The 14,211-nt window shown below is 39.6% G+C and overlaps 1 protein-coding gene across 1 annotated transcript in view; it reads left to right on the top strand.

Moving 5' to 3' along the window:
• The window catches only part of LOC110974279 (uncharacterized), a 30,756-nt gene extending 17,795 nt beyond the window's left edge, over window positions 1-12,961 (top strand). The window contains exons 10-13 of the mRNA XM_087135436.1: window positions 3,410-3,682; window positions 4,316-4,635; window positions 5,522-5,792; window positions 8,437-12,961. Coding sequence (XP_086991562.1) covers window positions 3,410-3,682; window positions 4,316-4,635; window positions 5,522-5,792; window positions 8,437-8,696 — 1,124 coding nt within the window. The 3' untranslated portion in view covers window positions 8,697-12,961. The remainder of the gene's footprint in view (window positions 1-3,409; window positions 3,683-4,315; window positions 4,636-5,521; window positions 5,793-8,436) is intronic.
• Window positions 12,962-14,211: the final 1,250 nt, after the last annotated feature.

Here is a 14,211-nt window from a genome sequence, read left to right as displayed (position 1 = left end):
AATCGCCGCTTTTTTGTGAATGGTTGATCCATCACTGGCCAGACCGGTCTGCCCGAAAGACCCAAGCAGGAAAATGATGACATAGACTCATAAGAAACGAACAAGCCTTAGTTGCTGGAATCTCAACAACAGAAAATAACACCGAGAATTCAATGGATGTAAAATCAGTCAAACATTTGGTATCACCCCCTTGTCGCCCCAAAAGGTGCTAAGCCCGATCAGTTTCCCCCCACGGTAACCCATGTTAGATTTAATTTTGATCTGACTGAAACTTAATGTTGTCATTTTAGTTAATCCGTACCTCGTTGGCCATAAGTTTAATATGGGAATGCGGAATTACAAAAATGTCACGGCAAAAAGTAATTATTACATAGTCAGGTTGGCCCCTTTTGGAAATCAAGAGAGAATACTGCCGAGATGTACCTGTCATTTCTCAAAAGTTTCTAAAAACAGATACAAGTACTAATCATTTAACATTTCCCTAGTTGCTATGCATGAAAACGGCATAATGGACACTGTAAGTTTTTTTTATACTAAAATGGGCGCTTCACATTAACAAAACACCTCCATTTTGCACAGTTATGGGCAGAAATGACATGGTATATCGTCTACGATGCGCTCCTGCAAAACATTCGTGACTGTACACGCACAAAACAAAATGGATTAATTATCTTGCTTTTTCTTGTACAATTTGCCCGAAATATACACGCGCCAAACGGGAATCGAAACCATGCCACAGAGACAAAAGGCGAGGGAAACACCAATACGCCAACACAATTATAGACAACAAACCACTGATTTCCCCGATCAAAGCTTAGTATTGCAAAAACAAGGCATGCATTATGTATTACTAAAATACTCATCTATTGTAGTCGAAAGTTTATTATGCTTGCTTCTGTGAAGTATTTAATTCCACTTCTTACTAATTTATCTTTTCCTGAAAACAACTTTGCTTTTGTAGCTGATCAATCCAAAGAAATCTCTACATAACTGTGCCTTCTTTATAAAATGGACGTGGTTACTGAAGGAAAGCTAAAGGAAAGGAAAAAAATCTTGCTAAGAATAATAAGAATTGATCAACTTTCTTGATCGGAGTATTTAAAAATGTTCAAACACAAAGGCACATGTCGGCGTTGTATTCACTGAGAAGTGATTTTCAAGGTCACTTGATAATGATAGCTTTATAACTTTGACCAAATCATCACTGACACCTGAACTAACACTTGATGCCATTTGAAAAATCTCACAACATGTATATGTATTGAACAGCGTAATATTAATTTTGGCTATCACGAATTGCATCCGAGTGGAGCGTTTGCGCACTCATATTTTCGGTTTTCGTTCACGACGTCAGACCTCTCCCCCTGAAATTCCCATGTTAAAAGGTTTTTATTTAGTCTTTTGCCAAGACGACCCATGTTTAATCTTCTTCCCCGTGGACACGTTAGAATAGTAATACAACGTCACATATTGACTAAAGGAAACAGACTATTCTTCTTCTAGCGTCAGTTTGGTTATATTGGTTTGAATCGCGGAAAAGCAAGATGGCTCCCCGGTGATAAAAGTCTGTACCCAAGAAGGATAACAGAGGGAACATTGGTATCAACTCCTTTGAAGTGTTTTCTCCGTAAGGCACGTACCTTGCAAGTCCACACCTATAAAATCAAATTAAACCTACCTTTCATTTTACAAAATTGAAGCATTGTAATCAACTCTTGCAGTTAATCTACAAAATTGTTCTTATTTAAACAGTGACCGACTGAAGAGCAGATTTTGGACCATATTTTCGGGGGAACTTTTACGGACGGGGAGCCTACAAAAATTGGAATTCCTTATGTAATTTTTAAGGCCTTTCCTTACTTGAGTTTATTTTATTGAGGATTGAGATTTATACGTTCATTATAGGAAGAATGAAAATAATTACCTTCTGGCTTTGCATTTCAAACAAACAGGGAGAGGGGCATATCCCCACGACTCTCCATGGATTCAGCCAATTGAAGTAAATTTTGTGAAATGCTATTTCTCAGTGGGCTCGTTGCGCGCTACAGATCCATTCAATCCATTCAACAATGTATTTTCAATTTTTTTTGGCTCATGGCGTTGATGTCAGGAAGCAGCTAAGTTAGTTATGAAATTATAATTGATTGCTGATAATGTAAAAAAGAGAGAGAAAGAATAAAAGACGATATTTAATGGCTTTGTTCCTTTGTGTGCATATCGGCGTCAATGAATTATAAATGACAGCCCATCATTTCGCAGGTATTATAAAATATGACGAAACACTCAATTTACTGTTTTGACAGAAAAAAAACCAGCAATGGCACCTGACAAACACATTGGTATGGTTAAGGTTTTATGCTGTGAAAGGGTGACAAAGGATGTGTACAAAATTGAAAGTCACTGCCTTTTTCAAATTTTGAGCTTTTGGAAATGTCAGGTTTTTTTTTTCAAGTTTAATACACGTCGTAAAGGAAGAAAAGTGAAAGGATGCTTTGTTGCCATTTTTTATGAATGAGTAACATATTATGTTGAATACTGCATGTAATATTGGTATTTCTGCCATTGAATGTGGTGGGATTTCAGTTCATTTTAATAAGACAAAATTTTTACTTTCCTTACTTATTTTCTTTCTCACTGAGTGTTCTGCCATTTTTGACTTGCAAGTCGTATATTTATAAACACTGCACACCCATTGAAGTCCTGGGGCTTTTGAAAAAAATCAATTGCTTAGCTTTTCCATCAGAAAAACTTACCGTGTTTATATACCGACTAATTGACAAAGTAGATTGCTCAGTTCAACAGATAAACATTATCGAGAAGTTTTTTAAACGTAGCCATGAATCAGTAACGTTCTACCCATGCTCAAGGAGGTGCTTGTTGGTGTTGGCATTATTGACGTTGCTGTCATTGTTGTCTGTTGTTTGTTGTTAATGTATTGCGACATGAACCCACATTATAGCTGTACTTATATCGTTCCCTAGAGAAGCTATGGTCTTAATTGTGCTGCAAGTTGCTCTAGGAATTTTAATGTATGCATGCAACTGTGTGATTAAGAAACAATTCTCCATTTAGTCTAGCCGTTTGCTGATGTTCGAAGGCCAAATTTGGTTCACGTTTATTTAGAGCCCGGTATAAACGGCAAAACACACAAGACTGTAATAAATTGTGTATCTTTTTAAATATAAACAGACTGGTCTTTTTCATACAATTTCACAATCAAGGGAAATCCAAGGGGGGGCGGACTCCGCCCCCCTTCCCACTCGTTTCTTTTAGGTTTTAATGGCATGAGTCCGATGAAGTTTCGTTCCTCTTCTCCATAAACACTACAAATAGCATGGTCATCACAAATTTTCTTTAAAATGTATGTTTGGGTGGGTTATACCTGTTTGTTCCCTTTTTTTAAACGTAGCAACAACCTCGGTTTCTGCAAGAGTCTGTGTTCTCGGTACGGAGCCCGACCCTGGTGACGGCGGCAGGGTCAAATTCGTCATTCCGCCGGGGGATCCGTGTACCTGCGCCGAGGTCAGACTGGGTGGTCACAATACCTACGCTCCGCCGAGACCGCGAGGAACGGTCTATGTCGGCATAGGCGACCTGCAAAAGATCTCTGCAGACGGACTGCGTGAGCATTTCCATTGCACTACGAACAAACCAGAGAGAACTTCGACTTCAAATCCGCGAGGTGAGGTCTGCAGAGGGACACTTTAGAATTCAGGGGCGTGTCCTTGGAGCTGAAATTTTGTTGAGGGGACAAAACTTACTGAGAGTGCTCACGTGACCCTTCCTATGTTGCGCCTGATGAAGCAGCGGTACGCACATCGTAATGGCAGGATCCAGTCACATTCTAGAGGAAAGCTCACTGTGCTAAATATTTTTTAGATTAGAAAATGTATTGCTTTTATAACCTCTCATTATCTCCGTCGTCTGAGGCCAACTCTTGCAATTTTTATATAAGAGCCAGTTTCCTCGCATCAGAAAAGGTGATTTTTAACGTCTTACATATCACTCGCTCAAGAGATATTTCGGAGACATTTCATAACATTTTGCAGATGCAAGGTGTCACTTTCAAGTAAAAAAGCGTTCACATCACGGTCAGTGAATTAGCAGTTTTCCTTTTCAAACTATATCTGGCGGCAAGATGTCAGCCTCGTGGCTAAAATTGACCTGTATCCGAGAAAGCCTTTAGGGCGATATTTCGCTTCATTGCAAGCCTGAACTCGTTTATTTATACGAAAGACTGATCTTATGAGTTTTGTCAACAAAGCTCAGAGAGCATAGGCACATCTGAACTATTCTGTTACTTTTTCCTTCACAGAATCGACGTTACAGGTAAGCACAAGGGTTCCTAAATCGACGCCTAAAGTGACCACGGGTGAAAAAGGATTGACAACTAAAGTCACCACCCGTGCGCGGGAGTCGACTTCTGAAGTCACCACTTTAATCACAGAAGCAGATTCGACACTTTTCGTATCGACTCTCCACGAAACAACGAAGGCGCCAGAGCTGACGGAGCCTGCGGCAAATTGTCAGGAGATCTTGGATGCTGGTATAAGCACTAGCGATGTATACACCATTCAGCATAACGGTGAGACCATGCAGGTCTACTGCAGTATGGAGTCTGATGCCGGCTATATAGTGAGTGTCTTTCCCTTACTGAAATAATTACACAATGTTCTGTCATTTATTGGGCAGACAATAATAAGGGGCCGAATTTCCATTGAAGAAAGAATCACTGTAAACCAGTTTTAAAAGGGAAAAACTTTGACGTATGCCTTAATAACACTTTGTTTTATTTGTTTGGTTTTCTCGTTGTTGGGGGTAAATTCAGATGCCTTCTCTGACAGAGATTTTTTTAAATCTCCACCCCCCTCAAAAAAATTAATAATAAATTGAAAAAGCATTGACCACTGTAGGAGGGAATCGGTTGATTCTGAGTCAAGACGTGCCACCTTTTACCTTTTCCACCTAGTTCAAATGTGGATGCATCTAGCCATGGTTATTTGGTTCCTCGACACCATCCAATAAACTTCACTTTGAGTCAGGTGAACGGTTTTCATCCAAACGTTTTGAATGAATGGTAAAATACGGCAGTGTGTTTCCCAAAACGCAGGAGGAGCACCTGCAACCTTGTTAACGGTGAACAATATTTAAAAATTCTATATTTTGAAGCTTGCTGGTTGTTTTACACTTTGTTTACGGAGGGCAAGAACACAATTACGCGTCTTCCCTCACTGAGTCAGAATTTACTAAAAAGAAAGACCTTGTTCATTTAAATGCAAAACGTAGTGGCAGAAGGCAAAAGTAAAGCGAAAATTTTGCAAGGCTGTGATCCATTTATTCCAGAAAATGCGAATTTTTTTCCCTGTTTCTGACAACGAATTCGACAAACAACGAGGCTAAACTTATAAGCCCTTCGCAAACTATCAAACTGAACCTACTGTGACGATTTAATGATCAGCATTCGCATCTCAAAGCACAAAAAAGTATCCACGACTTTTTTGCAACTCTTCCGCACTCGCAGGTGTTTCAACGACGCATCAACGGTTCCGTTAGCTTCAACCGCACTTGGCAGGAGTACGCCGAGGGTTTCGGCGATCTGACCGGGGAGTTCTGGCTGGGCAACGAGAAGCTGTATGATCTGACTCGTACTGGCAAATGGGAGCTGGTCATTACTCTGAGGGCGTTCGATGGACAGAATGCCACGGTTCGTTATGAGGACTTTAGAATAGAGTCAGAGAATAAACAGTACAAGCTTGATTTCCACGGTTTCCATAAAGTTGCAGGACATGCAGGTATGTAACAGCTCCCTTAAGAAGTGCACCATATGATGCAACCTTCCCTTTAGCCCATTTTTCTTCTACAACGACCTCATAATTACGCCTGGTCTAACTACACTGCTTTCTTAAAAAATTCTCCAAACTACACGGACAGTTAAAGTTAGAATGTTCGGGCTGTAACATGGTATTTACCCAGACTACCCCCTCCCCCATTGAATTGAGGTTTCGAAGTGTGAACATTTTGTAAGCAGCTGTATATTTCATTTAAAGGTTTAATTGCAATATAAACTACTTACCAAAATCAGCAAAGGAATTAATAATGAGGCTGTACTCAAGTGACAAACGTGCTTCATAGCGCGCGTCGGCACTTGAATGTTTGCGTACAAACCTTAGCCAAACTTTAGCTTGCGTTTTCCATGCGTGCATTATCAATTTCTACCTCTTTTAAAATAACTGAACTCAACAGTATTACTTATTACATTTTGGACGCTGTGAACCTAATTTTCCTGATATTTACCCAATCGCACGAATGATGCCTCGCTACCTTTGCTCTTCACCAGCTTCATTTTTCACGCGAACACAAATAACAAAAATAAAAGCTGCTAAAAGAACACTTAAGGCTAGTCCATACACGATTACCCTCCGCTGTTTGTAATCCAGGCTTTTAATCCGAAATGACACTGTGTGAAACTTGCCGTCAATACGAAACGATTGGCAGCTGTCTCAAGTAATAGATTCAGCAGCATTAAGCCGCCTTTCCAGATGCACGTAACACTTGCGCCAACACAACGTCCACGGGTGTTGCAGTGGAGGCGATTTTTTGAACGCATCGTAGGCTACCCAACAAAGTACATATACGGAAAGCCGCCTTTACGCAGGGTGACGGGCTAAAAGAAAGGAGAAAAGCCGGTTCCGCCGTCTTGCGTAGCGTAATGGGTAAAGGAAAGAAACAGTATGGAGGATATCCATGACTCGAATCTCAGAGGCCAAGTTTTCCCAGATTCTTACATGACAACGGCATATTTATGGTTTTTTTATTGTCTCCTTGTTTGAGTGCTATTGAATACCCCAAGTCTGAACATTCTTCTCATTCCGCCTTAATTTCTTTTGCGTCAAAAACTGAGATTGTGAAATGCCCTTTCAAAGTGTCAAAGTGCAAGACCAAAGCGATCCGATAGCAACGTTCCAAAAATCAGGCAAACTCAACTATTGACGATATAATGCTCAACATGATCTACTCAGCTATTAAATTAATATCCAACATTGCAGGAGGATTATTTGTAAAGTGGAGTGGAAGCAGAAATTCACAGCGAACGTTATCATGCCTATTACCCTGCATTTTCCACGTTGGGTATAAACATCCAAATTTACCATAGTACAAACAAGGTTGGGTATGCCGGGACAGTGGCTCTTTTGCAGTGGTTTATACACTTACAAGTATTGCACAATTCTTTCTCGTGGAGAAAAATCCACAGTGATTGCCCCTATATGCTTTCCAAAGGTAGACGTCAGAGATAAAGTTGCACAACCGAGGGTGCGATTATGGGAAACCCAGTTGAAAGTATACAAAATTAAGCCTTTTGGCCGAATGGACGTCAGTCCTGATTTAAATTTACAAATACATGTACACGTGGTTTAATACTCAGTTACAATATAAGGTGAACAGATCGTACAAGGCAATATTGCAGCAATGGAAATGGAAGTCTCTGGTTTCTGGTTAGGGACTGGCTTCAAAAGTGGTGCGGCGACTCGGGGAGACCAACTTTTTTTCTAGAAATGAAGTACGCTTGTTTATATACATGTGCACGTTTAGTAACTTACCACCGCTACTAACACTGAAATAGAATGGCCCTCTCACTATTTACTGTTTAGAAGCGTTTTCAGCTTGTGGGTGCACATAAGGACATAAGACCACCTCGTTTGTCTGGTTCCCACGTGTAAAAAGAGTGCCCGACTAAATGTATGGGGCCTAGAGGGACTCCTTTACTCAACCGCACCCCATCTTGAATGCGTTAATGCGTTAAAATTACGCAAAAGCAGGATTCCAGTCGATCAAGCAGGTTTGGCAACTTTTAGACATCTTATTATACCAAATAAAAACTTTTTTGGTTTGCAGACGCGCAGGTCTAGGCGACGCGCACACTGAGCAGAAACCGGAGGCTTTTTTGGCCTTTATGGATGTAAATAAACGCTTTTAAAAGTAACTAGTGAGGGGGGTCAGTCTATTTCAGTGTTGGCGGCGAAACGTGCGTACAAGCACATGTGCTTGTGCATCATTTCAAATGGGAAATATTAAAATTAAATAAATAAACAAAAAATAAATAAAAGGGGCTGGCTCCCTTTTTGGAGCCAGCCCCTGACCAGAGACTTTTTGGTCTAAAATAGACTCCTCTAACAGGTAGATACATAACACACATTTTTATGCCCCCGTTAGCAGGTGCTATACGAAATTTCACAGTTTGCCTGACACTGACATTTAAAGATGCAGGTAATTCGGCGGTCCCGCTTTTGAGACTTTGCAAATGGTCTACACTGCCTTTAAGCAGGAGGAGAGACAAAACTTGTGGCAATGAAGAGAAAATACCGGTCTTGATTTCATGGGTTTTCCCCCATAAAACGGGACTTTATTAAAAACCTGATGATGCTTTCCCTCTTGTAGGTGATTCACTCCACGGCGACCAAAAATTCTCGACTAAGGACCGCGACAACGATGACTCTGAAAGTAAAAACTGCGCTGCAATGTTCCAGGGGGGCTGGTGGTACAAGAAATGTAAAGACAACAATATCGAGAGCAACTTGAACGGCTTGTACCACAGCAGCCCAAATGTCAGTGACTACCAGGGGATACAGTGGGTCTCCTGGAAAGGGGAAAGTTACTCTCTGAAAGGGTGTGAAATGAAGATGAGATGTAGGCCTTAAAACGGTGGTGGAAATGGTGGGAGTGGTGGACGTGGTATGGGTGGTGAAAGTAGCTCAACCTCAAATGAGCTACAGCCCGTTGGACATTAGAATACATGTCCAAAAGAAATGAAAAATTCCAATTAAGAGGAAATGAACTGCAGCCAATAATGTCATGGTTTCCCGTAACATGTACTTCACCGTCATTACGAATGTAAAAAGCAAGTTAATCAAATTTTTGGCAAGCGGTTCACGTGCCTATAATTTCCCGTGCATTTATGGAAAATTGTGGGCATCCATGGCAGCCTGCAGGTATTTCGCGTGAAATGATGAGATTTTAATTTCTAAATAGTGGGGCTTTATATTGATTGTCTGACAAGTAGCCAGAGTCCTGACTACTTGTTGCAAAATAAGAATGTTCCGTGTAGGTTCCAGCACAAAATGGCCGTTTATTGAAACACTGGTAAGATAATGGTCAAGTTAGAAAGACCTCTGCAATATCATAGTTTTCAAAGTCCCACATAAATTTTCAATTACATTTTGCTGTCCTAGTTTTGTGTCTTTTGTTGTCCCAAATTTTACTCCAATAAAATTACAAGTCCTGCAAAATATGGAATTAATGTGTTTCCTGAAGAAAATATTACTATACCAGTCAGAGAATAATCTCCACAGTTCACATACACAAACATTAATTCAGTATTCTTACTATTTATACTTTACTTTATGTTACCATATTAACCAATTTTATCCCTGAGGTTGTGACTGTCTAGCCTGACCAAGAACAGTCACTATCATCTCAATCACGTGGTCCCAGTAAGTTGCTTTATTACATGCGCAAAAATTCTCATAATTAACGTAGAATACGTTTATTAAGAATGACTACAAAATGGGAAGAGAGTTCAAGTAAAATGAGCTGGAATAATCAGTCATGTTGCTCGCACTGCCTGACGCTTTTATTTTCTGAGCTAAATGACAGGCTGTCCTTGTAATGTTCTTAATTATGAACTCATGTTCCTAAGTCTCATCTGTATGGTTTGTAGCTAGTAACGTGTTAGAGATGTGCGAGTGCAGATTTCGTATTTCCTTTGCAGGGTATGGGCGTTCTCTCCCCCTCCTTGCATGATTGTATTTCAAGCTGCAGCGACATGGGTCTGCCTGCAGCTGAGCAAGTTACGCAGTTGGGCAGACATACATCCTGTGTGTACAATGAAATGTTTTCCCTTATTTGCCAGGCTTTCTTTTTCTTCGACAACACCTTTTTTTTAATTTTTGCGTAGGAGCCAAAGGGGGGACAGCCACCCTGACCCAAATCAGCTCCTGAGTTAAGCCTTTATCAGTCTAATTTCAACTTGGTGTTACTATGTAGTGGATGGAATAGAATGTTATTAAGTTGTATACTTGATTGAAATGTTTGTGCAATCTATGAAATGTTAACTACTTTCTATCTTTTGTGATAATGTCAGACGTACGTTACTGAAATCAACCGTATTTTGGGGTATTTTTAGATATCAAGTAACTTTCTAAATACCCATTTCCATGAGCGTAATCCCGGGTGGAGCAAAAACTCAAGGGGGGTTGGGGAGAATTTTTCAGATTTCCAAAGACTAAAATGCATTCCATAACACTTTAAAAAGGGGGATTTAAAAAGCCTTTTGAATGTGCTATTCCTAATACATTTTACTGATGAATATCCGTATCATGAACACCGACCTCTAGATAGAGTCAAATGGTGTCAACCTCACCCCATTTTTCATATTTTAATGGACGGGAAAGTCACCCTCCCCACCTTTCCATATCCCCAATCCTCCGTCAAATTTCCTGCAGAAATTTATGCAACTGCACGCTTCATGTTAGAAAAGTTGATTTCATGGGCAAGATTACTTATTCTCAGTCTTTATTTACTTAAAGGACAGGAAAGACCGAAACTCAATTGAAATTCACATTGGTAGTAATAACTTGTTCCTTCCAGTATTAAGATGCCTTGCAAAGAATCATTTCATTGTGCAAAAATACAAAATGCGCTTGATACGCCGGATACCGTCGCGGATGCCTTGGCTTATTGTTAGTAATTCCCCATTGGTAACGTGTTAAGGTATGGTAAAATCTGAAGAATTGTCTTTCATAGTATTTTTAACTTTGTGCCGATGGTCAAGCATAAAACGTCAATAACTGGAATTATAACTTGGATTTATCAGTACACGTTGTTTTAAATTGTATGACTGAAGTTTTCTGGTAAGAAAATGATTGGAACAGAAATTTTTATAACCAATTAATATACGTTTCCGAAATTACAGAGTATTGAAACATTTACCTGGCCTTATTCTTTTTTCTTGGGAATTTTCTGATGTTAGTTACTTAACATTTCCGTCACAAAAAGATGCACATGACGTAGTGGCTATATAGCAAGTTGGAAAACGCCGCACAATAGCTTAGACACGTATAATGGATGCTCGAGGCCTCTTAAATTACAAACGCACTAAAAACAAATTTTTCGTCTGTGTTAGTCTCCTTGTAGTAAAGTATAGATTGCCTGTTATAATTATCAATTCATATCTTGTTCAAGTTTTGAAATTGAATGTGAGAAAATGTTATATATAAATTTTCTTGATTTGTTAGGTTGTCGATAAAATTTGTTGTACCTAAAAACATTTTTTCGAGCAAAATTCACCAATTTTACAAGTTGCACGTAATAAACTCAAACAGAAACAGGTATAACCTATAGATTTGTTATTTTCTGAATTGTTTCGAAACTTTAACTTGTTTGAGAGTCAGATAAATTCTATAAACCAAACCTGGTTTTGTATTTCTACTGTATCATTACATATTTTTGGTATCATAAGCATAAAACTGAAATTGCTTAGCATATATAGTTAACACTGCTTAGGAATAACATAGCTTTTGACATTTCGATTTATCACGTTTATAACTGAGTATTTGCCAGACGGATTGATTTAGGTCGGAAATTTTCTGATCTCATTTGTTGACAGTTGCTTGCAATGCGAGTTGTAAATGAAGGTCATATCGTGGTTGTTTAACAAGCTGAAAAATGATCACTTATTTTCCCAAAACATGAATACTTATGAGATCATTAATGCACTTTGCTTGCCAACCTAGTTGGACGAAAGCTTGTTTTTCTTAATTTGTGAAAATGAAAGCCGAATATCATTACTCCGCTATTTTTTCTACTTTGGAAGAGTCATCTACGTCCATGGAGACTAGGAGAGTTCTGCTGTACAGAGTGGTTTAAGAGAATGTGCTCACAATATTTAGGTAAAGCATCGACGCAGTAGTTGTTCTGTGGTGTCACTATGGAGACGTGAAGAATATGTAGTGTACCTTTGTCAATTATTTATGAATAGTTTGTTTATTTGTACTTAGAAAATGTGAGTAGTATTTTGCCTGAAATTCATTAATATTAATTCATATGTATAGTAGTAACGATTTTCGCTTTTAATTATACGCCTTTATAGTCGTAGGTATGAGTCCCGCGTACAAAGAGACAGAACTTACAAGCTGTTATTTTCCTGCATTTGACAAAGTTTTTTATGAGTTTTGGGAGTAAACATTGTAACCAGGCTTAGATCCTTCAACCCTCAACATTTTCTGCGATTTTTTTCCGCGCTAAACAGGAGTGTTTCATGTGGTGTCCCTTAAAATAAATGGTTTACTAAATTGCGGGTGGCTACATTCAGAGCTGAGCGAATACAGGGTGCAGTTTTATGACTATTTTGCAGGTGTCTTTGGGGAAAGGCGAATTAAAAAAAATTGTGGCTAACCCCCATAAAATTGAAACGAAAAGTGACCTTCTTGCCATAATCTTGAATTTTCGGTGAAGAAACGGAGGTTAACCTCTTCACGAGAGACAATAGGCGGCGCTACTTTCGTCTGATTTTGCACTGTTTCTATGGTCCCGTATTTGATGTAGAGCAACTTACAATTGCGTCAGAATTGCGTTAACATAGCTTTGATATATTGTCCAATCGTATGGTAGATACATGGTAGAAGAACTAACGCAGCATGCGCACAATTACTGAGCAACATACATGGGAATCATTGTGTAAAGCTACCAGACCGAGGCTCTGCATGCCTAGGGTGGCAGCGTGCAAAGGGCGAATAGGTAGCAGGTCTTGTTTCTGTTGTTCTTTTTCATGCATTCTTTCTCACTTTGCGTTTTCGCTAAGAGTATACTGTTGAAGAACAGTGTTTTGGTTTGGTTTAGTTTTTTTTCATCAAATGTAATTAGAAAGAGCGTTGCGACCAATTATCAGCATTGTCTCCAGGAAATAAATAACATCAGCCACAACGTCAGCCACAACAATGTTTTAGCCTTTCTTGCTCAAATTTGGATTTTTCTAATAATCATTTCTAAATCCAGTATAAGATACCACACATCAATCATTATTACGTGCTTGCTAATATTACATGCCGATCTGATGAGAAATTATGTGCGTGGCCATACAGAGTGGAAGAAAAGACATGGCCACAATGATAATAGCGTCTGTATAATGTTTTATTCAGAAACGTGGACTAAGATCATTGAAAGTGTGGTGCTGACGAAGCTATCGAGGAAGGTCAACAGCAACTTGAGTAGCCACAGTAGCCCAGACGTTGGTGACTACTGTATCTAGGGGATACAGTGGGTGTCCTGGAAAGGAAGTCGGTACTCTCTGAAGGGGTGTGAAATGAAGATGAGACGCAGTGCCGTTACCGCCCAGTCGTAGTAAACAGTGCATTACAAGCGCCACCAAGGTGCTCTCGAACGCATTTCCCCGCCACTAAATTTCAGTTCATTAATGCAACTACCAAATCAGAGTAGATTCCGAGCATGAGTCCAGGCCCATTGACGGACCTTTCCTTTTGCCACGTCAAATTTGCCATTTTTGCCAGGTGGTGCATGGTTAGCAAATGGGTCCTGAGCTGGACCAAGAGAGGGCGCAATTTCCTAGCAACGGGGGCTCTTTTGTGGAAAGAGCATATCGTCGGTTCACGAACGACTACGAAAAGCAAGCGTTGCAGTCGCATCGCTGCCAACAAAACGAACACTCCCCACCAAAATGGCTCTTTTTTATCAATGAGGGGGTACTTCTGCTCAAGGCAGATTGTGGCCTGTCGTCAGAGCAGAAACTAAAGAGTATTTCACAAAGTATTCGAAAATGAACGGATGAATTCATTGCAGCTTTTGTCTTCTACTCAAAATCTTTTGCCTAAAACATGGAACCGAACGATCACGCCGTAGTTGGAAAAAAGTAAACTCCCATAGGAATAACCTAATCCTCTCAAAAAGGCTATGATTTCTTTTTCATACAAAATCAATCATCAGGACAAACAATGTACTGATACAGATTATTGCAGTGATGTATGAACAATTAGAGATATTTTCCCAAGCTATTGGAATTTCAAGATTCCGCCCTTTGTAGATTGGAATTTCAAGATTCCGCCCTTTGTAGATTTAATGGCGTGTAGTAGTTTGCCCGTTTAGCTTGGGTTTTCAATCTTTGAAGCTTTTCGATACCGCGTTTTGATGTACTTTGTTTGT

The sequence above is a fragment of the Acanthaster planci genome, linkage group LG04, assembly GCF_054643075.1.
Source record: "Acanthaster planci isolate LZ-2023a linkage group LG04, COTS_SCS, whole genome shotgun sequence".
Classification (NCBI taxonomy): domain Eukaryota; kingdom Metazoa; phylum Echinodermata; class Asteroidea; order Valvatida; family Acanthasteridae; genus Acanthaster; species Acanthaster planci.
The sequence above is the reverse complement of the archived record's forward strand: the minus strand, read 5'-3'. Positions and strand labels throughout refer to the sequence as shown.